At 51.4% G+C, this 23,978-nt stretch overlaps 2 protein-coding genes across 2 annotated transcripts; one reads left to right on the top strand and one right to left on the bottom strand.

Annotated features, from left to right (window-relative positions):
• The first annotated feature begins 2,366 nt into the window (after positions 1 to 2,366).
• Tmem101 (transmembrane protein 101) lies at positions 2,367 to 6,117 on the top strand. Its single transcript, XM_070027818.1, has 4 exons — positions 2,367 to 2,543; positions 2,819 to 2,999; positions 3,667 to 3,813; positions 4,478 to 6,117. The coding sequence occupies exons 1-4, from the start codon at positions 2,407 to 2,409 to the stop codon at positions 4,784 to 4,786; spliced, it is 774 nt and encodes a 257-aa protein (XP_069883919.1). The 5' UTR covers positions 2,367 to 2,406; the 3' UTR covers positions 4,787 to 6,117.
• Positions 6,118 to 6,134: 17 nt separating this feature from the next.
• Nags (N-acetylglutamate synthase) lies at positions 6,135 to 13,901 on the bottom strand. Its single transcript, XM_070027816.1, has 7 exons — positions 13,408 to 13,901; positions 12,641 to 12,915; positions 12,329 to 12,542; positions 11,882 to 12,062; positions 11,098 to 11,269; positions 10,822 to 11,004; positions 6,135 to 7,981 (listed from the first exon to the last, which is right to left on the bottom strand). Exons 1-7 carry the CDS (start codon positions 13,804 to 13,806, stop codon positions 7,828 to 7,830), a joined length of 1,578 nt encoding a protein of 525 aa, XP_069883917.1. The 5' UTR covers positions 13,807 to 13,901; the 3' UTR covers positions 6,135 to 7,827.
• Positions 13,902 to 23,978: the final 10,077 nt, after the last annotated feature.

Below are 23,978 nucleotides of genomic sequence, written 5' to 3'. Positions count from 1 at the left end.
GGGTTGTGGGGCCTGAACTCTGGACCTGGGCGCTGTCCCTTATCTCTTCAGCTCAAGGCTATCGCTCTACCACTTGAGCTACAGCACCACTTCTGGCTTTTTCTGCTTATGTGGTACTGAGGAATGTAACCCAGGACTTCATGAATGCTAGGCAAGTACTCTACCACTAAGCCACATTCCCAGCCCCATAATTTCAGTTTTGGTCCTGAACACCTTAGGGCTGTTCATCCATCTCATTTGAGTCAGAGATGGGTAAAGAGACTGGAAAAATAAACCAATTGAAAAACAGTTCTGTGGTATGTGCCTGTATTATGGTGAAGAAAATTTAATTCATGTGGCTGTCACTGAACAGTGGGGATAAGAAAAAATTACCTTTAATTTGGGCTTTTTCTCATCTTGAATAGAGATCTCACCCTCATATACATACACAGTCTCATCCCCTAGTTTTTTTGTTTTTGTATTTTGCCAGTATTGGGGCTTGAACTCAGGGCCTGGGGAATGTCCCTTAACTCTTTTGCTAAGGCTAATATACTATCACTTGAGACACAGCACTTAGGCTTTTGGGTGGTTACTTGGACCTTAGGTCCCAGTCCCTTGAGTTCGAAGCCAGCCTGGGCAGAAAAGTTTGTGAGACTCATCCCAATTAACCACCTAAAAACAGAAGTGAAGCTATGACTCAAGGTGGTAGGGCACTAGCCTTGACCATAAAAACTCAGGCCCTGAGTTCAAGTCCCATGACTGACAAAAGTAAAATGTGAAAAAGAGTTTGTGTGTGTGTGTGTGTGTGTGTGTGTGTGTGTGTGTATATACCGCAACTTTATTTCAATTGCACAAATGAAATGGAGTTTTATTGTCTGACTCATTGGCAAATTGAGAGGTTTTTTTTTTTTTTTTTTGCCAGTTCTGGGGCTTGAACTCAGGACCTGGACACTGTCCTTGAGCTGCTGCTGCTCAAGGCTAGCACTCTACCACTTGAGTCACAGTGCCACTTCTGGCTTTTTCTGTTTATGTGGTACTGAGGAATTGAACCTGGGGCTTTATGCATGCTAGGAAAGCACTCTACCACTAAGCCATATTCCCAGCCCAGAATTTTTTTTTTTTTTAATTCACAGGGTCAGAAAAGCTTTTTGGAGCCAGGTGCCGGTGGCTCACACCTGAAATCCTAACTACCCAGGAGGCTGAAACATGAGGATCACGGTTCAGAGCCAGCCCAGGCAGGGAAGTCTGTAAGACTTATCTCCAGTTAACCACTAGGAAACCAGAAGTGGCTCTGTGACTCAACTGGTAAAGTGCTTTCCTTGAGCTGAAGAGCTCAGAGACAGTGCCCAGGCCCAGAGTTCAAACCCCATGACCTACCAAAAAGAAAAGAGAAGCCATGGACATGAAACCTTTCCAGATTCGAAGCAGACCTGACTTAGATCATTTGCTGCAGCGGGAGAGTCCTGACAAGATCTTACCTCACTATTGGAGAGTGAATTCATGTATTAAAGATTGTGTATAGTGTGTGTATTTTCTAAAGATAGGGCAGATTTGTGGTGGAAACATCCTTTTATTAGCAAATTTATACTAACCATCTACTATGGACTAGACATAATGGCAGTACCTTTTTGCATGTGTGTATGCTGGTACTGGGCTTGAACTCAGGGCCTAGGTACTGTCCCTTAGCTTTTTTTGCTCAAAGATAGTATTCTACCATTTTTTTTTCTGGTTAATTGGAGATGAGAATCCCATTGACTTCTCCCTAGGCTGGCATCAAACTCCGATTCCTAGAGCTCAGATCTCTCTGTCATCCCCATTTCTTTTTTCTTTTTTCTTTTGGGTCTGGTCGTGGGGCCTGAACTCTGGTCCTGGGCGCTGTCCCTCAGCTCTTCAGCTCAAGGCTAGCACTCTTATCACTTGAGCCACAGCGCCACTTCAGGTTTTTTTCTTTTTTGCTTATGTGGTGCTGAGGAATCGAACCCAGGGCCTCAGGCATGCAAGGCAAGTGCTCTACCACTGAGCCACCTTTCCAGCCCATCCCCATGTCACAGGTGGGTCTCAGCTGAGGTAAGGTTGCTCAAATCTCCTGTTAAGAGTTGAGAGTCCAAATCTGGTTGTATCCAGACTAGTTTGCGCCCATATATCCAACTGTGATCCAGGACTTCTGATCTGACTCCATTTGCTTGCTATAGTTTTCAATTCTGAAGGTAAAAAAAAAAAAAAAAGCCCTGAAGTCTCCATAGGCCGAGGGCGAGGCTGAATTCCCGCAACTGGAACGCATCCTTCTATCCGGAACTAAAGGGCGAGAACATTGTTTCCCGGCGGAGTGGGAAGGAAGCAGTCAAAGGACCGGAAGTCCATGTTTTAACGTACCCACGCTGGCCATCCAAACCCGGGTGAGGCCGCATCGCACTGCCCTTTCCCAAGATGGCTTCGAAGATAGGTTCGAGACGCTGGATGCTGCAGTTGATTATGCAGTTGGGCTCGGTGCTGCTCACACGCTGCCCCTTTTGGGGTTGCTTCAGCCAGCTCATGCTGTATGCTGAAAGGGCCGAGGCGCGTCGGTGAGCTTGCTTGTTTAGTCCGCGCGGCAGGGGGCAGTACGGCCTGTCTGGAGCTGGGGCGCGGTGATGTGGGCAAGTTGGGACTCAGACATTGGGACCCTGGGACTGAGAGGAATTGGGAGGGGATCTGGTCCAGAAGATATCCGGCCAGATCTGATGCTGCAATCTTCGCTACCGGAGAGGTCTGCAGTTTGGGGGAACAATACAGCTTGTGGAAACTCCCGGGATCTCTGGTTCCTTCATTCTGACCTTTCTTCCCCACTCTCGGCCCGCAGGAAGCCAGACATCCCGGTGCCATACTTGTACTTCGACATGGGAGCAGCTGTGCTGTGCGCTAGTTTCATGTCCTTCGGAGTGAAGCGGCGCTGGTTTGCTCTGGGGGCCGCACTCCAGCTGGCCATTAGCACCTATGCGGCCTACATCGGGGGCTACGTCCATTATGGGGACTGGCTGAAGGTGAGCGCCGCAAATCTAGAACAGACTTTCCCAAAGTCACCCCACAGTTACCACACTCATAGAACCAGAACCCGGGGGCCTTTTAAACCATTACTTTGGTAATAATCCCAGACTGATAGGGCAGAAGGGATTTTGGAGACTATCTGGTCTACAGATCTGATTTCATGAACTGTAACTAAGACAATACATTACCAGAGCCTGTGCCAGGCACTGCAGGCTTGGAGATAAGGTTAGACCTGGGGACTGTCCATCCAGTAGAGGAGGCACATATGTGAACAACTATGGGATCAATGGAGTTTTTAAGTGCAATAGATTCTACTACAAGAAAGAAGGAAGGAAGGAAGGAAGGAAGGAAGGAAGGAAGGAAGGAAGGAAAGATAGATCAAACATGGGGCTTAGCCTTCAAACTTAGGGATGGGGGAGGGGCAATGTGTGGTGTCTGGGTTATGCCACTTACTTTCTGTAGGACCATGGACATTTTTCTTAATCCCTCTGGGCCTCAGTTTCTACTTCTGTAAAAAAGAATTATCTATTCCTGCTGTACCTGTCCATCGCACTTGGAATAGGTAAGAGGGTTCATCAGATGGAATGGGATATATAGAGATGGGCAGCCAGGAGAAATGTGGGCGCTGCAGTTCCTGACTTGGGTCTCCTTGTCCTGGCATAGGTCCGAATGTACTCACGCACAGTTGCCATCATTGGCGGCTTTCTGGTGCTGGCTAGTGGGGCTGGGGAACTGTACCGTCGGAAACCTCGTAGTCGCTCTCTACAGTCCACCGGCCAGGTGTTCCTGGGCATCTACCTCATCTGTGTGGTAAGTTGGGATATTGTTGGTTGGAGGTGACTGGCTAGATGTGAAATGTGGTTAGCTCAGACCAGGCAGAATCCCAGGAAAGGGTGCAGAAGAAGTCCTGATGTATAGCTCTTAATAGCCTGGCTCTCAGGAGGTATCCTATACAACTTCTGGGCCTCAGGCTTTCCAAGCACTTGAGCTCTTTTGGTAAAAGTCCCTTCTTCCAATTGTATTGCTACCAAGTAAAGACCATTTATGCTCAACCCTGAAGAACAAGCTAGTTCCTTCATGGCTCCAGCTTCCAGGTCACTCCTGGAGAGATGTGGTATGCTTCAGGTCGAAGTAAGGACTCTTCCGTCTAGAGCTGATGGGAGCTACTCAAGGTAGATAGCTTTGGTACTTCCTGGTGCTAAGGCTCCAGGCACCTGGTGTCATCTTAATAATCAGGTTCATATACCATGTGCAGAGTTCTGTGTGGGCTTCCATGGAATATTCAGAGGTAGGAGCCCCAGGGGAATGGAGATACAGCATAGCCTCTTGGGGCCTTACAGTCAGCCTTACTTTTAGAGTCCCCATTCTTAGAAGCTATTCAGAAGCCCACTTAGCAAGGTCTGACTTACATGGTGCCTTCCCCACATGGGCATCACAGCCTGCTGGAGAGGCTTAAAGGATGATGTTTCCCCAGGCCTACTCACTGCAGCACAGCAAGGAGGACCGGCTGGCATATCTGAACCACCTTCCAGGGGGGGAGCTGATGATCCAGCTGTTCTTTGTGCTGTATGGTATCCTGGCCCTGGCCTTCCTATCAGGCTACTATGTGACCCTGGCTGCTCAGATCCTGGCTGTCCTGCTGCCCCCTGTCATGCTCCTCATTGATGGCAATGTGGCCTACTGGCACAACTCACGGCGTGTTGAATTCTGGAACCAGATGAAGCTCCTCGGTGAGAGCGTGGGCATCTTTGGGGCTGCTGTCATCTTGGCTACTGATGGCTGAGTTTCACAGTGAGATGCTGAGATAGACACAGGAAGCCATTGAGGACCACCCTGCCTTCCACCTTGCTGACCCAGTGCTGTTTATTTATGCTTCTTAGTGCTTGATACTTTTTATTTTTTATTTTTTTGTTGGTCGTGGGGCTTGAACTCTGTGCCTGAGCATTGTCCCTCAGCTCTTCAGTTCAAGGCTAGCACACTACCACTTGAGCTATAGAGCCACTTCTGGTTTTCTGGTGGTTTATTGGAGATGAGTTTCACGGACTTTCCTGCCCAGGTTGGCTTTGAACCTCAATCCTCAGATCTCAGCTTCCTGAGTAGCTAGGATTATAGGTGTGAGCCACCAGCACCTGGCTTACTTTTTTTTTTTTAAGTAGGCAAGTCTTCCTAACTCCTGGCTGGGGCTATGGGAGAGTAGGAGCCCTAATGCTAATATTATTTCACAGTTCTTTCTTCCTTCCTTCTTTTTTTTTTTTGGTCGGTCGTGGGGCTTGAACTCTGGGCCTGGGTGCTGTCCCTGCGCTCTTCAGCTCAAGGTGAGCGCTCTACCGCTTGAGCCACAGTGCCACTTCTGATTTTCGAGTGGTTTATTGGAGATAAGAGTCTCAGGGACTTTACTGCCCAGTCTGGCTTTGAACTGCAATCCTCAGATCTCAGCCTCCTGAGTAGCTAGGATTACAGGTCTGAGTCACTGGCGCCCGGCCTTCTTTTCTTTTTCTTTCTCTTTCTTTCTGTTTGTTCAGAGGAGAGCTGAAGTCAGTTGCTCTCTGAGTATCTTGGGGAAAGAGTCCCTAAGAAGGAAGTAAGGCTGAGTTGGGATGCCAACTACTGGCAGTGGGAGACAGAGAAAGATTTGCAAGTGAACAAATGTATAAAGTCCCTTTTAAAGAACATGATAGAATGGGCTGGAATGTAGCTCAGTGGCAAAATGGTTGCCTAGCAAGTGCAATGTCCTGGGTTTGATCTCCAGTACCAAAAAAGAAACAAAAAAAAAAGAATATGGCAGATACAGCTAAGCTCTGTTTTTCAGAGATAGCATGAGGGTATGTGTGTTGACACATGGATCAGGTCCCCCTTTTGAGGAGCAGTGGAACTTAGCACTGTAGAGGTTACTTGGATTCTCAGGTTATGCCAGAGCAAACTGTATCAGTTTTATCGCCCACCTTGAGAGCACAGCAACCGTAGTCTGCTCTGGGATGGGCAGGGTGAAGCAGGCAGTGGCCAATGTCCCACCTGCTGCCATCATCTCTGCAGCTATATGGTTGGCCTGGTGAGGTGTGAGTACCTACCCAAACACCAGACACACAGTCCTCCAAAATAAACTTTTTCTATCCACATTTGGCTTTGTTGCTGTTTTTTCCATGGGATGCTTTACCATAGCCTCGGATTGATTTTGCCTTGCTTTTATTTTGTATTGGGATTGAATTCAGGGCTTCATGCTTGCTAGGCAGGCACTCTACCACTGAGCCACCTTCCCAGCCCCACTCTTGGCTTTCTTGATAGCTATCTGGTTGGGATTTAACTGTGAGAGGACCTTGATTCTCCCATAATTATTTCCCTGTTCTGAGAGTTCTTGTAGTTCTTTGGCTCTCTGGCTGGGTGTCAGGGGCTCATACATGTAATCCTAGTCAGGAGGGTAAGATCTGAAGATCAGGATTTGAAGCCAACCCAGGCAGGAAAGTCTGTGAGTCTCATCTCCAGTTAAGCACCAGAAAAGCTGGAAATTGAGCCGTGGCAAGTGGTAGAGCACTAGCCCTGAGCATAAAAGCTCAGGCTGAGTTCAAGCCCTGTGACTGGCACATAAAAACCTGGTCTATAGATGTACCTCAGTGGTAAAACACTTGTCTACCATGCTCCAGGCCTTGGATTCAATCTTTAGAACTTCAAAATAACCAACTTTCAAAAGGTCAAAATCCTTACTATCGTTTATATATTTGGGATTTTATTTTGAGGGTCTTGCTATGTAGCCCAGGCTGATTTCCAATTTACAACTCTTAACTGCCTTCTGTAGTGCTGGGATTACAGATGTATAGTATTATGCCACTATTCATTTATGCTTTTGACTCGTCCCTCAGTTCTACTTTTTTTTTTTTTTGGGTCCGGTCGTGGGGCCTGAACTCTGGGCACTGTCCCTCAGCTCTTCAGCTCAAGGCTAGCGCTCTACCACTTGAGCCACAGTGCCACTTCCGGCTTTTTTCTTTTTGTTTATGTGGTGCTGAGGAATCGAACCCAGAGCCTCATGCATGCAAGGCAAGTGCTTTACCACTGAGCCACCTTCTCAGCCCCCTCAGTTCTACTTATATCTTATAGTTTGTCTTTCCCTAATCACTTGGAACACCTTTTTTTCCCCCCCTCTGGTATAGGGCTTGAACACAGGGCACTGTCCTTGAGCCTCTTTGTGTTCCTTTTAAGTGTGAGCTGATTCAGATAAGCATTAGCATGCATATATATATGTTTGGCCTGGGGCTTGGACACAGGTCCTGGGCACTGTCCCTGAGATTTTGCTTAGGGCTGGCACACTACCACTTCGCCACAGCGCCACTTCCAGCTTTTTCTGCCTGGGCTGGCTTTGATCCTCAGATCTCAGCCTCCTGAGTAGCTAGGATTACAGGTGTGAGCCACTGGCACCTGGCAAGTACTAGCATTTTATCAAGACTCCTGAAAAATCATAAGTCCCAAAAGAATTAGAAGACCAGGCAGGTGTGTATGTAGGTGCTATTTTGGGCAAAGGAACCTCAAAATGTAGTACAGAGCCCATAGAAACTGGTCTACCCCTCCAGTTAGCCCTGAGCAGAGCCCTTAAAGCCTCTTCCCCCATCCCCAAGCTGAAAATAGGCCACCTGGTTGTGGCTTTGGAGCAAGTCTGGGTCTTAGGTTGGCTCCCCTCTGTGCTTCTCCCACTTAGGCAGAGCAGGGGCTGCTTTCTCTGTAGGCCACTCAGCTAACAAGCCCCATTCATCCTGTAACAGCCTGGGATCACCCCCAGCAGGCATGGCTTCTGGTCTACCCTGGCTGTCCCAGGGCCTGCAGGGCCCATAGCATGGGTCAGCTGCCTGGGTCAGAAGCTGGCTTGCAGAAGGAATCTGGCAGCCCCTTGGCATGGTTAACAAGTTCATAAGAGTCCCGGATATCAGCCAGGCCAAACCAGAAGAAGATCCACTGTTTGTTGGAGAAGCTGCCATCACTGTGCTTGAAGTACCTGGATGGGGGAAGGCAAAGGACAGGTTTTAGGGCAAGGCTAGTGCTCACTATTCACAATTTCTGTCCTTAAGAATATTATGTAGGGGCTGGGAAGGTGGCCCAGTGGTAGAGTGCTTGCCTTGCATGCATGAGGCCCTGGGTTCGATTCCTCAGCACTACATAAGCAAAAAGCCGGAAGTGGCACTGTAGCTCAAGTGGTAGAGCGCTAGCCTTGAGCTGAAGAGCTGAGGGACAGCGCCCAGGCCCAGAGTTCAGGCCCCACAACCGGACCCCCCCCCCCCCAAAAAAAGAATATTATGTAGTAGCCGGGCGCTGGTGGCTCACGCCTGTAATCCTAGCTACTCAGGAGGCTGAGATCTGAGGATCACGGTTCAAAGCCAGCCCGGGCAGGAGAGACCGTGAGACTCCTATCTCCAATAAACCACCAGAAAACCGGAAGTGGCGCTGTAGCTCAAGTGGTAGAGCGCTTGCCTTGAGCTGAAGAAATGAGGGACAGCGCCCAGGCCCAGAGTTCAAGCCCCATGACCGACCAAAAAAAAAAAAAAAAAGATTATTATGTAGGGGGCTGGGAAAGTGGCTCAGTGGTAGAACGCTTGCCTTGCATGCATGAGGCCCTGGGTTCGATTCCTCAGCACCACATATGCAAAAAGAAAAAAAAAAAAAGAATATTATGTAGGGCTGGGAAGGTGGCTCAGTGGTATAGCACTTGCCTTGCATGCCTGAGGCCCTGGGTTCGATTCCTCAGCACCACATAAGCAAAAAGAAAAAAGCCGGAGGTGGCGCTGTGGCTCAAGTGGTAGAGCACTATCCTTGAGCTGAAGAGCTGAAGGACAGCGCCCTAGGCCCAGAGTTCAGGCCCATGACCGGAACAAAAAAAAAAGAATATTATGTAGGGGGGCTGGGAAGGTGGCTCAGTGGTAGAGTGCTTGTTTTGCATGCATGAGGCCCTGGGTTCGATTCCTCAGCACCACATAAGCAGAAAAAGCTGGAAGTGGGACTGAGGCTCAAGTGGTAGAGTGCTAGTCTACAGCTGAAGAGCTCAGGGACAGTACTCAGGCCTACAGTGGCTCACACCTGTAATCCCAGCGATTTGGAAGGCTGAGATCTGAGGATCAAGGTTTAAGGCCAGCTTGAGGAGGAAAGTCAGTCTGTGAGATTTTTTTTTTTTTTTCGGTCAGTCATGGGGCTTGAAAGCTGTCCCTCAGCTCTTCAGCTCAAGGTGAGCACTCTACTGCTTGAGCCACAGCGCCACTTCCATTTTTCTAATGGTTTATTGGAGATAGTCTCAACGACTTTCCTGCCTGGGCTGGCTTTGATTCATGATCCTCAGATCTCAGCCTCCTGAGTAGCTAGGATTACAAGTGTGAGCCACAGGCATGAGCCACGGGCACCCGGCTCTTGAGACTCTCTTTTTTTTTTGGGGGGGGTGGGGGGTGGGTCCGGTCCTGGGGCCTGAACTCTGGGCCTGGGTGCTGTCCCTCAGCTCTTCAGCTCAAGGCTAGCACTCCACCACTTGAGCCACAGCACCACTTCTGGCTTTTTTCTTTTTGCTTATGTGGTACTGAGGAATCAAACTCAGGGCCTCATGCATGCAAGGCAAGCTCTCTACCACTGAGCCACTTTCCCAGCCCATCTTAAGACTCTTATCTCCAGTTAACCACTGAGAAAACCAGAAGTGGCGCTGTGGCTCAAGTGGTAGAGCACTAGCCTTGAGCTGAAGAGCTGAGGGACAGTGCCCAGGCCCAGAGTCCAAGCCCCACAACCCACACACACACACACACAAAAGATTATTATTACATGTTAAAACACTCAGCTTGGGGCTGAGAAGGTGGCTCAGTGGTAGAGTGCTCGCCTTGCATGAATGAGGCCCTGGGTTCGATTCCTCAGCACCATATAAGCAGAAAAAAAAAAGCTGGAAGTGGCGCTGTGGCTCAAGTGGTAGAGTGCTAGCCTTGAGCTGAAGAGCTGAGGGACAGCGCCCAGGCCCAGAGTTCAGGCCCCACGACCAGAACCCCCCCCCAAAAAAAAACAAACAAAAAACACTCAGCTTTAGGCAGGCGCTGGTGGCTCACGCCTGTAATCCTAGCTACTCCGGAGGCTGAGATCTGAGGATCACAGCTCAAAGCCAACCCAGGAAAGTCTGTTAGACTCTTATCTCCAACAAACCACTAGAAAACTGGAAGTGGCACTGTGGCTCAACTGGTCGAGCACTAGCCTTGAGTTGAAGAGCTCAGGGACAACACCCAGGTTCAGAGTTCAAGCCCCATGACTGACAAAAAAAAAAAAAAAAAAGAAGAAAAAGAAAAACACTTGACTTAGACTCTTTTCTTATCTTAGGCTCATAGCAGCAGCCTGAGCCTGTCATTTCAGGCTATCCTGTCATTTGGTGGAGAAGCAGCCAAGGCTCAGAGAAGTTAGGGTATTTGCTAGGGTGGCACAACTAGGAAGGTCAGCATGAGGATGTCGCTGGCTCTCTCCACTGCCTTGGCTGGGTAGCAATGGGGAGGCTTGGTCACTTCTTGGTGTGCATGGAGGGGAAGGGTGAAGGAGGACAGGGGAAGGGGGTTTGGCTGCTAAAGGGAGAGGTATATTCAACTGGAGGCTGAGTAGCCTGGAGTCAGAAGGTTGGCATTTGGGCCCCAAAAGAGTTTGGAGAATCAGGATTTCAAAATACCTGGGGAGAGGCAGGCTGTGTGGTTAGGAGGTAAGCAGAAGTGTAATCTTAAGTAATGGTACCAGGTGACCCAGCCCTAGGTGGGACCTCTTCCCTCAGCTGGGAGACTAGTGAGAGAAAACTGGCTAATGAACCTGGGCTTGGCTGAGGAGGGTGGGACTTACCAGGGATTGATGGGGTTAGTGACTCTGGAGCGCCAGAACAGAGTTTGCAGGTCCTGCCGCAGGCACTCCCATAGCATCTGACCAGAGCCTTGGCCCTGGCGGCTGGAGCCCACCACGAATTTGTCCAGGTACGGGGTGCCCCCCAGTACTGGTTCTACTGTCAGAATGGCGGCAGCATTGTACCTGGTGAAGTGGGAGAGGCAGGCTGGCACGGCTTCCTTGGCCAGCCCAAAGCTGCCCAGTTTGGTCCCTGCACCCTAGGGCCCCCATGCTCACCCCTCAGAGACATAGATGGAGTGCAGTCGCGGGCGCAGCGAGTCTAGGTAGTCGTCCCGGAGCTTCTTGCCAAAGCTGGTGTTGACTAGATTCACTAGGCGGTCCTGGTCCAGGTGGTTCAAGTTAAACACTCGCAGCATTCTCTCGGCATTTTTGAACAGGGTGCCGGAGCCTGGGGCGAAAAGCAGAGAGGGGCTTAGAGGTTGGCCTAGTGCCCATCCCTTTCAAGGTGTGGCCTGTTTTGGGCTGTAGACGAGAGGATGGTTGGGACAATATCCCTAGGGGGACCCCAGTGAAATAATTGGTGTGGTCTGCAGAGATTTTCCCAGGCAGTTTTTGTCTTCCAAGTTCTACCCATCACCAGTAGTCCTTCCTGTTTTCCGTAGTCCGGCTTCTCTCCCTAAATTTTGTTCTCTCTACCTCCCCCACCCGCCTTGTCCCGCCCACCACCTCTTCCTCTCCAGTCCCAGCTCCCCTAAGTCCCTCCCCCTGTGGTCCGCCCACCCGGGCATCTCACGCAGGCCGCGCCCACCGACCATTCCTCCACTCAAGCCCAGCCCTTCAGGCTTCAGTCCGCCCAAGGTCCAGATCTCCTCTGGGTTGCATCACCAATGGGTCTCTGCCTTTCTCACCTCCCCTAGTTTCGGCCGGGCTGGAAGCCACTACTGTGGCCGCCCCCTGTGTTCTCCGGGCTGGCCTGGAAACCACGGCTCCTGTTCTTGTACGGCCTGTTCCGCGGGCTCACTCCAGGATAGGGCCCGCCCCGCCCTCCCGTGGCGCTCACCCCGGTTGCTGAAGAGCTCGGTGAGCAGCGTGCTGGCGGCGGTGATGACCGCAGAGCAGTAGTGGGGCAGGCGGCTGAGCACATCCACGATGAGCCGTATCTGCTGCCGCTCCTTGGTGCTCAACCACTCCGCGGTAGTCACCAGGTCCAAGTCGGCAGGCAGGTTCACGCTGCTCAGGACCTGCGTCGGGGCAAGATGAGCCTCCGGCCCACGACCCGGCTACGAAGCTTCCCCACCCCCAGACAGCACTGCTGCCCCCGAAGACCTTTCCTCCTTTGCCCTACTTTCTCCTAGAGTTGTAGGCCAGGAAGTGGTCGGATCGGAGCATCAGGGGCCAAACCCCTCTCTGATACTCCCACCTGGTTTGAAGCCCACTGAGGGCGCGTGGGAGCCTCAGCCCCGCCTAGGGTCACTGGGAGGGGGTGGGCACCGGAGGAGGGGCGCACCTTCTGGCTGGTGTTGCGCAGGCCGCCTGAGTTATTGAGGAAGATGATTTTGGTGGGCTGCAGCGCCTTGGCCAGCGACGCGGTCACCTCCAGCGAATCGAGGAGCACAGATCGGCGCGCGGACGTCTCCCCAATGGGGCACAGGATAGGGATGCTGTTGGACTCCAGGCACCACTGCAGCAGGTCCGTCTCCACCGAGACGATGCCGCCATAGCTGTGGGCCAGACGTGGTGCTCGAGAAGTCCCCTCCGGGCGGGACGAGCAAAGTAACCCGCCCTGCGGAGTCAGGGACGGGCGGGGGCCCGCACTAACCTGGCATGGGGGGCGGGCTCCGCCGCGCTCAGCACCGAACCGCCGCCAAAAAATGGCACGGCAGTGGCTGCGTTATGCCGCAACTCGTCCACCAACACCTTGCAGCTCTGGGCAAGCTGTGTTTTGGCCTCCCAGAAGGAAAGGCATCCTGAGGGGGCCGTGGGGGCCGGCAGCCCCAGGACCACCAGTGGCTTCATGTCCATGCGCTGCAGGAAGGCCAGGGCGAAGGCGAGGCTGGATACCGCTTGCGGGCACCTGAGCACCTCCTCGTCCACCTGTGGAATGGAGGAGTGCGCGTTCCGGGTGTGTGTGGGGGGGCGGGGAGCAGCACTGCCACTGAGCCACAAGCTCCCAGTCTGGTTCTTGGGACCCTCAGAGTGAGGGCCCCAGGCTCTCCTGGCAGACCCCACTCCTGGCTACCTGCACCGGTCTGCTTCGCCCTTTGCCCGTCGGGTCTTACCACCCCCTTATCTCATACCAGCGATCCTGCCTCCTCCCGGAGACCTTGGACTCTAGGACACCCTGGGGGTGGGGTGGGGAGGGGATGCGCGGCTCTGCCGGCTGAAACCCTGCCTGCGCCCATGGTGAGGGGGCTTTTCCAGACAGACATCACCCCCGGAGGCTGGCTCCCGGCATCCAGCGTTGGGCACCAAGTGTCAGGAACAGCGCATGGCCTCCCAGGCCAGGCCAGTGCCCTCGTGCTCCCGTTCCCGGTCCGCAGCCTGTACCGCAGTGCCCATCCCCGTCCTGTGGCCGTGGCTGCTCACCTCGATGACCGCGAAGGGCTTGTCCGCGGAGTACTGGCAGGTCTGGAACTGCGTGAGCCAGTGCCGTGCCTCCCCTGGGCTGGCCCCACACTGGTTCAGGAAGGCCTGGATGTCCCGCTGCACCAGCGAGCGGCCCGCTGGGGGCGCCGGGCTTTCGGGGGGCGGAGGAGGCGGCGTCCAGGATGGCTGTTCGGTGGCCGACGACTGGCCGCTGTTTTCGGTGCCCTCCGCCTCCTCCCTCGGAGGCTGGGCCCTCGCCCAAGCGGTGCTGAGCCGGCGCCCGGGGCTGCCGCTCGCAGCCGCCCGCCGCCCCGTGCTACCACTCAGCCTCCGGGTGCCCCGGAGCCTCACACCCGCAGCTCCGGTCCGCAGGGTCGCGGCTACCCACGCCGTCGCCATGACGACAGCCAACCCTCCTCTCCCCCCCTCTCCCACGGGTAGAAGTCTGTCTAGAACACTCAGCACTGAGGGGCTCTTGGCAGGTCTCTGGGTGGGGCTGGATCAGGCGGGTCAGGACCTGGGCTGGGGAATTGCTTCTGGGTGCATTTGGAGAGGGTCAGTCCATGGGTCAGGGGGCGGGGCCTCCAGGAACCCCGCCTCTGGAGGGGGGTTGGCCAGACGAGATTTACAGCAAGGCCAAGATAAAGAGGGGAGCGAGCTCTTTAATCTACTGCCAAGACGCCTTCCAGGGCCTAGGGCCCAGGGCCTAGGAGAGGTCTGGAAGTCAGCGGAGTTTTGAGAAGGGAGAGCAGATGCTGGGAGAGAGAGACAGAACGATTAGGCTGGGTGGAGGATGTGAGCCCCTGGCAAAATTAAAGGGCCACCCCTGGAACTCCTTTCTTTTTTTTATATCGGTTGTGGGGCTTGAACTCTGGGCCTGCGAGCTGTCCCAGCTCTTCAGCTCAAGGCAAGTGCTCTACCACTTGAGCCACAGCGTCACCTCCGGTTTTCTGGTGGCTAACTGGAGATAAAGTCATGGACTTTCCTGCCCAGAGTCACGGACTTTCCTGCCCAGGATGGCTTTGAACCATGATCAGTCCTCAGATCTCAGCTTCCTGAGTAGCTAGGATTACTGGCATGAACCACCAACTGCTCTGCTGGAACTCCTTTCTTTAAACTATGTGAACATCTATTCATCATGTCTAGACTTCGACTGGGAGGGCAGTGTCACAAACTGGAGACAGCCTTAGCCATAAAGGGAGAGAACACCAATGTTACTAAATTTCAGCTAAATAGGAGGCCTGTGGAAGGTCTTTCACGCAGTGATAGAAAACGACTTAAACTAAAAACACTCACCTTTCCCTCTGAGCCATAAAACTGCCCTTTGCTGCAGGCCTCATTAGATCATCTCTCTTCCCCTCCCCCCCTCCCCAAACACCCTGTGGCTGTTAAGAGATAGCCTGTGAATTGTGGGCCCTACTGTTTGTTGACTAGTCTGCTAAAAGCTGATGCTTCACTCTAAGTCAAGATAAGATTCAATCTGGGCTCTGAGTCCCTTTGGTGTTCCCATCCTGCCCCTCCTCCTAAGACAAACTTCCTTAGACCCTTGCCCTGCCTGACTTCACTGACTCTCTCCCTCTCTCTCCCTCTCCCCTCCCTCCCCCACTCCCTCCGCCACCCCACCCCACCCTGGATTTCAGTGGTAAGATTGTCTGGCCATCTTCTCTCCAGTCTGGGTGGAAGACTCTGGCTTCCCCCTCATACCCTCCTGACTTAGTTTCCTTACATGCAGAATGCCAGTCACTGTGGAAAACCCTTCCCCAAAGCCTGACTTCTCTCATTCCTGTTTTATCATCCTCAGTTAGTTTACAGATGAGGGCCATTCTGCTCGCAAGCAGGTATGCTGGCCTTTGAAGCAAACTAGATCTTACTCAGATCCAGGCTGTAAGGTTTGGAAAGAATTGGAGGGTGTTAGCTCTCACAGGAAGTGAGTCAGTGTCACCTGCCACAGGGCCCAAGTGCTGCATGAAAGCACCTGTGGGCTCTGTTACACCATCCTATTCCTACACATAGGTGCACAAGGCCCAGTCCCACTCCCTGTGAAAGAGGAGGAGATAGGACATCTGATGTTGGATGTTGTATAGGGGACAAGATCTGTCCAAGGTCACACAGCTTGTCACTTCATGGTCAGACCCTTGGTTCCATTTCTGGGCTTTTCTTTTTCTTTTTCTTTTTTTTGGTCGGCCGTGGGGCTTGACCTCTGGGCCTGAGCGCTATCCCTCAGCTCTTCAACTCAAGGCGAGTGCTCTACCACTTGAGCTACAGCGCCACTTCTGGTTTTCTGGTGGTTTATTGGAGATAGGAGTCTCACGGACTTTCCTGCCTGGGCTGGCTTTGAACCGCGATCCTCAGATCTCAGCCTTCTGAGTAGCTAGGATTACAGGCGTGAGCCACCAGTGCCCGGCCATTTCTGGGCTTTTCTTAGTGTGATTTTGTGCTCCGCAGGCTGGGACTCAGGACTTTTGCCTAAATAGGAGCGGTGGCCTGGGCTACTACCGTACTGAGCATTCCGAGGGCTGCAGGTGGCTGCGTGGGAAAGCAGGTGCTTTGCAGGAGAAAGGCCCCAGGTTCCAACTCCAGCACCGGAAAAGCAATCTCCAGGGTGCTGAGTGGGTGTGCAGACTGCTTCCTGGAAGACTCCAACAGCTTTCCCTACTGCCACAGGCAGGAGATCAGAGGGCAGGGGAGGGGAGGCTACCCTAGGGACCTCTGTATTGACATTTCTATTCATTAGGCAGGGAGGGTCTGCCTCTCCTCCCTGAGGGGCCTCCAGTGCCTCTAGATCTTCCCTCCTCACTGCCAGCCCCTCCCACTTTTACTTCCCAGAATCCCCAGAGGGGGCCTAGCCCCTTTCCCTGTCTCAGACCTAAAAGTTTTCCCTTCACAGTCCCTCCTCACCCTCAGGGCACCCAACTACAAATGGGTTCCCCCTCCAGGCTCTCCATTCCAGCCCATCAAAGTGCCCTCAGAATTCTCCCTCAGTCAGCCTTTGTCTTAGACTGGAGCTCCCCAGGGCTGCTGTTTCCCTCCTCAGACTGGGGGCATCCTGAGTGCCCACTCATCCTGTGGGAGTCCTCCCAATCGGCTGTGGGCATCATCCCAATCGGCTGTGGGCCAGATACTAGTTTGGAAGCTGTGTCCAATCCTTTTGGGTATCATCCCAGAGGGCTGTGTCCCAGGCAGCCAATGGGACCCCAGTGTACCCCTGGTGAATGATTAACTCTAGGCTCATTGACCTCCGGCCACTGTGTTCCCTCAGCCTCTCCCTGAGGGACGGTCAGTCCTGCTTTTGGAGAAGACAGTGATGCACCAGAAGACAGTGATGCCAGAACCCACCATGCCAGGCTGACACCCATAGGACCCTAGCTGCTCTGTGGTCTCAGCCTGATTTTTCTTTTCTTTGCCAGTACTGGGGCTTGAAGTCAAGGCCTCATGTTCTTACTTGGCTTTTTTGCTCAAGGATGCCAATCTATCACCTGAGCCATATCTTCATTACCAGCTTTTTGCTGGTTAATTGGAGATAAGAGTATCTCTGGGATTTGTCTGCCTGGGCTGGCTTTGAACTGTAATTCTCAGATCTCAGCCTTCTGAGTAGCTAGGATTATAGATGTGGGCCACCAGCACTCAACGGAACATAACTTTTTGGCCTTACCCCTTAACTGTACCCCCTCATCAATGGAACTTTTCCACATTACTTTGCTCCATTTGCTTTCAGAACCCTTGGAAATGGTGAACAATTTTGCCCTTCTAGTTCCTTCTTTCTCATGTGTGTGAGCCGGCACCGGTGTTCTAAACTCAGGGTCTCTGGCTCTTGCTTACTTTGCTTAGCTCAAGGCTGGTGTTCTACCACTTGTAGCCATATCTCCATTTCTGGAGTGTGTGTGTCTGGAGTGTGTGTGTCTGGAGTGAGTGTGTGTGTGTGTGTGTGCGTGTGTGTGTGTGTGTGTGTGTGTGTGTGTGTGTGTGTGTGTCCTGGTCTTGAATTTAGGACCTTGGTGCTGTCCCTGAACTGTTATTGCTCAAGGCTAATGTTGGACCACTTGAGCCATAGCTCCATTTTGGTGACTAATTAGAGTCTGACAGACTTTCCTGCCCTGGCTGGCTTCAATCAGATCTCAGCTTCCTGAGTAGCTAGGATTCCAGGCATGAGCCACTGGCACTCAGTTCACTTCTGTCTTTTTATTGGTTAGTTGGAGATAAGAGTCTCTCAGACTTTTCTGCCTGGGCTGGCTTTTTGATCCATGATCCTCAGGTCTCAGTGTCCTTGAAAGATTCAGCAAAAGGAGACCACCACATGGTTCAGGTAGAAAAGAGTTTATTGGGGGGAGAGGGGAGGAAGCATATTGCCAGCCTGCACAAGATGGAGGTGCAAGGGCTGTAGGGGAAGGGAAAGTGGGCAAGGGGGCAAGGAGCAAAGGGAAGGGAAAGGTGGCAAGAGGCAAAGGGAAAAGGGGCGGGACTTATGATAGGGACTGAAAAATAGGAAGGGGGGGAGGTGTGGCTGGATGGCAAAGATATTAGAGCCTAGGGAACCTTCTTCTACTGCTCCCAGGTGCACCAGTTACCTGGGATACAAATGCTGGGCAGTGACTTCTAGGGAAGGGAAGGGGCCATTTTTCCTGGGTGGACCTAACATTTCTTTTTTTTTTTGGTGGGGGGAGGTCCGGTCGTGGGGCCTGAATTCTGGGCCTGGGCGCTGTCCCTCAGCTCTTCAGCTCAAGGCTAGCGCTCTACCACTTGAGCCACAGCGCCACTTCCAGCTTTTTCTGCTTATGTGGCGCTGAGGGATCGAACCCAGGGCCTCAGGCATGCAAGGCAAGCGCTCTACCACTGAGCCACCTTCCCAGCCCCTGGACCTAAAATTTCTAAGTAGCTAGGATTACACAAGCATGAGCCACCCATGTCTTCCCTCCTTTCTTAGTTGCCATCTCTCAGCCCCACAATTCTGGGTCAAAACCTGTCTTAACAAGACCACTGATGACCGTGGCATTGCTGAACCAAAAGTCAATTATCAGCCCTGCCCGGCTCTGAGGCAGGCTACCTCCCTTGTTCTCCATGAGTCCCTAGCTTTCTCCTTCCCTGCTGGTTAATGCTTCTCACCTGGCTCCTTTTATTCCCCCTCTCTTCTTTACCTTGCCCTATTGGGTGAATTAGGCATTGAAGCTGGATGGTGAGTAGTGAAGGACTTACTTCTCTCCTTTCGGCCCAATCTTTTTATATATCTAAAGATGGAATATGAAGGATTGCCCCCCCAACCCTTTTATCCCAGGTGCATACAGATGTGAGGCAAAACCCTGGGTTTGCATGGATGTGCTTGATGAGAGCAGGGCAATCCGACCTAAGTCTGGCTGTAAACATTCAATTATGGGAACTCTGAGGCTGAGCTGAGACCAGGAAAGGGTTAAGAGATTGAACAGATGGCTGAGAACTAGATTCTGAGAAGGTCAAACTGTCAAGGCAAGACACATATAGAGCTGTTTGAACATTAAAAAACTGGAGACGTAAGCCAGGCGCTGGTGGCTCACGCCTGTAATCCTAGCTACTCAGGAGGCTGAGATCTGAGGATCGCAGTTCAAAGCCAGCCCGGGCAGGAGAGACTGTGAGACTCCTATCTCCAATAAACCACCAGAAAACCGGAAGTGGCGCTGTAGCTCAAGTGGTAGAGCACTCGCCTTGAGCTGAAGAGCTGAGGGACAGCGCCCAGGCCCAGAGTTCAAGCCCCACGACCGACAAAAAAACAAACAAACAAACAAACAAACAAAAAAAAACTGGAGACGTTGGATAAAGGAATCAATTATCATTAACCCTATTCTCTGCCTGCACCTGCAGTCACCTCTCCTATACCGAACTCAAGAAACCTGTCTTCATGCTCAGACCCCACAAAAGCCCAACTCCAACCCCACCTCCTTGTACAACCTCAGATCCCATGGGAAAGTTGCTGCCCCTTGCTATTCTACAGTCCTTGCCTGTAGAAGATCAAGTCTGGCCTGTTTCCTTCCTTTCTCCTCTGTTTTCCTAACATGTAGGAGGTTTTATTATACTATCTCTCTGCTTTTACCTGTGCTTGGACTTTTCCAACCTAGAAAAGATTCAGTATGACCCCCAATATACCAGTTCCCAGTCTGACATTAGGTTAACATGCAATAAATGCTAGTTTATGTTCTCCAGACCTAGTTTTCCTCTAATGCCTAAGTATGTAAAATACAAATCATTCCAGAAATACCTAGTACAAGGCAGAGGAAGAAGCTCCTGGATTTATAGATTGGCAAATTTTAGGGGTGTGGCTCAAGTAGTAGAGCCTTTGTATAGCAATCAGGAGGCTCTAAATTCAATTCCCAGTACCACCAAAAATAAAAATAAAATTTAGCTTCAAAGTGTCCCACCAGCTTCTGTCCAGCAGGGGGCGCCCTACACTTTGCTTTTGTCTCTCCAGTTGCTGCTGGGAGGGTTTGTAGAAAGAAAAAGATTATCAGCTGTGTAAGAGACTGCAAGGAAGCATTTGATGAAGTTGGGGGAAGAGGAAAGAATTTGCCCATAACCCTATGATAGGTTTCTGTAAAGAGCTGCTTCCTGGAAGACTGAAGATACCGTTTTAACTTAATTAAGTTTCACACTAATTTCATAAAGTTGTCCTTCCAGAGCTCCCAGGAGGCTGGTTTTGGATATGGGGATAATGTGTTTTAAGTGCACAGGTAAAGCTATGCAGGCAGCTGGAAAAGGGGCCTGGGGTTCAGAAGAGAAGTTGCCTGGAGAGGTCCTGAAGAGGTGGTGAAGCCTCAGGGTGAGAACCTGCTCCGTGTGTCCCTGGGATGAGCATGGGCTGCCAAGAGGGGCTGTAGAAAGAGGACCTCCTGGCAGAGGAAAGATTGGAAGGGGCTCAGAGGCAGGAGACCAATCTGGAGTAGCCCAGATGCCCATGGGTAGGGCATCTTAATCATGGGTAGGGCAAACTGGGTGCTGGTGGCTCACACCTGTAATCCTAGCTACTCAACAGGCTGAGACCTGGGGATCATGGTTCAAAGGCAGCCCAGGCAGCAAAGTCCATGGTATTCTTATCTCCTATTAACCATCAAATGGACAGGTCCCAAGCCCCAGAACCAGTACAAAAATGGGGGGGGGGGAGAGGGCAGCTCACACTGTAAGGGGGGGGTGGGCTAGGTTGAGACCACAGTATGGAATTCCTGGAGAAGCTGTAGCTGGAGAAGCAAATGATTTTGTTTACTTAATTTCATTTTGTTGTTGTTGTTGTTGGTTGTGGGGCTTGAACTCTGGGCCTGGGTGCTGTCCTTGAGCTCTTCAGCTCAAGGCAAGCACTCTACCACTTTAGCCACAGTGCCATTTCAGTTTTCTAGTGGTTAATTGTAGATAAGACTGTCATGGACTTTCCTACCTGGGCTGGCTTTGAACCATGATCCTCAGATCTCAGCCTCCTTAGTAGCTAGGATTACACGTGTGAGCCACCAGCGCCTGGCTATTTGGGGTTTTTTGTTTGTTTGTTTTTTGCCAGTTGTGGGGCCTGAACTCTGGGCCTGGGTACTGTCTCTCAATTCTTCAGCTCAAGGCTAGTGCTCTACCACTTGAGCCACAGTTCCCCTTCAGCTTTTTCTGCTTATATGGTGCTGAGGAATCAAACCCAGGGCCTCATGCATGCAAGGCAAGCACTCTACCACTGAGCCACCTTCCCAGCCCTATTTATTTGTTTTAAGATACAATCTCACTCTGTTGCCCAAGTTGTTTTCCAGCTCCTGGATTCATGTGAACCTGGTACCTCAGCCTCTTCAGTCACTGTGGTTAGCTCGAAGTCTTTATAGTTTAACTATGGTCTATGGCACCAACGGGAGCTGGTTAGAAGTGGAGGATGGAGGTGAGGGTTGCTGACAATATAGCTGGGTGGTACAGCAGTTGCTTAACATGTAGGTGGCAGGATTGGATCTCCAGCAATGAAAACAAACAAACAAGGAACACAAGTCCCAGCCTATGAGGCAGAATCTGCCTTGTAACCAGTTGCCAGGGTGTTCTTATGTGCGTGAAGGTGCGTGAGGTAGCATGGCAGAAGATAGGCTGGGTTCCTTTGTAGACAGGAGCAGAACTGGTAGAGGGAGGGGATGATACTGGGATGCTGGGTAGGGCTGTGGTGGGTGTTTATGGCTGTGTAGGGCTGGGGGGAGGGGTGGCGCTCCTGGCTAAGATTGCATAATGTCAGGTGTTATCTCTATAATTTGTGGCTAAAATGTCCCTAAAGGGCACCCGTCTGTGTGTGTCCCCTAGGAGAAGAATGTGTGGAGCATCACAAGTCTGTGTGTACTCCAGGCTGTTGGTGTGTGGAAGTTGGAGAAAGAGCTCATGTGTGTTTCTGTATTGTGTGTGTGTTAGTTTACAAGGTTCAGCCTGATATGTGCATGTCCCAAGGTAAAGCTAATGTCAGGGGAATGTCAGCTAATATGAGGAAGGGACTGTGGGGTGTCAGGATTCAGGAAAATATCCTAAATGTGAATATTCAGCTAGTGGCTGGAGTTTGTGATCCTATTCAGGAGGCTGTGGTCCGGGGAATCAAGGTCGGAGGCCAGCCCTGTCAGAAAAGTTCACTAGTTTCTCTCTCCAAAACAAACCGCAAAAAGCTGGAGGTGTGGAGGCATAGCTAAAGGGGTAGAGCGCCAGCCAAGTAAATCTGATGCCTTGAGTTCAAACTACAGTACTTTCCAAAAATTAAAAAAATGAATTGAACAACTAAATAAAAATAAGTAAAATAAAAAAGATGACTTCAGCTTTCTGGACTTGGATCTCCATGTTGGGCTCCACAAGCTCAAATCCCTGCGGTTCCCAGGGTGTTATTACAAAGAGCTGCCACGAGGGGGCAACAGACACCTGCTACTCCACCTTCCCCTGCAGCACCGAGCAACCCACGGGAGAAGCCAATGTGGGGAAGCAGGCTGGGGTGTTGGGTCTGGGCGGTGAACGCTGAAGTAGGCCCTGAGAGGAGACTTGAGCTGGTACAGCTCTTTCCAGGCTTTGCCTTTGTTTTAGGGATTTTAGGAAAATAAAACCTTTAAACAATGTTTACACCTTGGCTCCAACCAGCCCAGTTCCTGGAATGGAAAGAATGCCTCTAGGTCCCCTTCCCCTTAACAACTTAACCCACCTTGATTGTTCTGTTAAGGACTGACCCATAAAACAGATAGGTTGTAATCTGGCTCATATTGGCAACAGCACGAGTTTACCACCTCACCCGTTGAATTTGTGAGTCTTTTTTTTTTGGTCTGGTTGTGGGGCCTGAACTCTGGGCCTAGGCACTGTCCCTCAGCTCTTCAGCTCAAGGCTAGTGCTCTACCACTTGAGCCACAGTGCCACTTCCGGCTTTTTTTTTCCCCTTATGTGGTGCTGAGGAATTGAACCCAGGGCCTCATGCATGCAAGGCAAGCACTCTACCACTGAGCCACCTTCCCAGTCCCTTCATGAGTCATTTAAACCAAAAGTGATAGTCTGGTTTAAACAGCCATTATGTGACAAACTGTGACCTCATTGGCCACCTGCGTGTGATCTAGTATGACTGTGCAATCTTTTGGGTGTGTGACAATCTCATTGGTCACTTACGTGACCAGGCTGGACCTCATGGATTTTGCCTTTAAAAACCAAAGAATGGGGGCTTCTCTGGGGTTGCAGTATCAGCTCCTAAGCCTGTGCTGTGGCCCTGGCCGCTCAGTGTAGGAACCTTCTCAATAAAGTTGCTTTTTTATTAACAACTTTGTTGCGGTGGGCTCTGTCACTCTGGATGACTAGGTTGGCTTGCCTGCCTGAGTAGGGGTCTTCCTACTACAGACACCTCATAGTGTCTGATACCCGGACTTACCACCACTGCCCTGGGCCCTGGCCGCCTCTAGTCCACCTTTGGCTTCTACCTGGATACCTCAACCTATTGCTGGGAAAACGCAGCCTGTACTCAGGCATCAAGGTACAGCCTAAGGGGTGGTGGGTGGCAAAGGCTTTGAGAGGAGCAGCAGGGGATTTATGGGGCAAAAGCAGGGGTCTGCTGACCCACCATGGCAGTGGAATGGACAGAGAGGCTGATGCTTACTAGAGTGTATTCATCCTTTTTATTTTTGATTAGCATACAGAAGTTGTAACGGGAGTTTTCACTGGGACATTTCCATACATGTGTGTAATACACCCCGTCAACCCCACCCCTCTGTCATCCTCCCCATCCTGCCTTTTGTCATCTTTAGACAATTTTTTTTGGGGGTCCGATTGTGGGGCCTGAACTCTGGGCCTGGGCGCTGTCCCTCAGCTCTTCAGCTCAAGGCTAGCGCTCTACCACTGAGCCACCTTCCTAGCCCTCTTCAGACAGTTTCTACAGGTTTCATTGTTCTATTTTCACACATGCAAATGAACTGTCATGCCCATATTTATCTTCATTCACCCTCACCCCTCACCCTGGTGCCTCCCCAATAAAGCCTGATTTGTTTTCCTGTCAGTCTTTTAGCATGTACTAATTGTACCAAATGTTTTCATCATGGTATTTCAGACATGCATATATTATATTTTGGTCAGAATATCCCTCACTATTGCTGTCTCTT

The sequence above is a fragment of the Dipodomys merriami genome, unplaced genomic scaffold, assembly GCF_024711535.1.
Source record: "Dipodomys merriami isolate MVZ:Mamm:240054 unplaced genomic scaffold, mDipMer1.0.p SCAF_19, whole genome shotgun sequence".
NCBI lineage: Eukaryota > Metazoa > Chordata > Mammalia > Rodentia > Heteromyidae > Dipodomys > Dipodomys merriami.
This window is presented reverse-complemented; position numbering and strand designations above follow the sequence as displayed.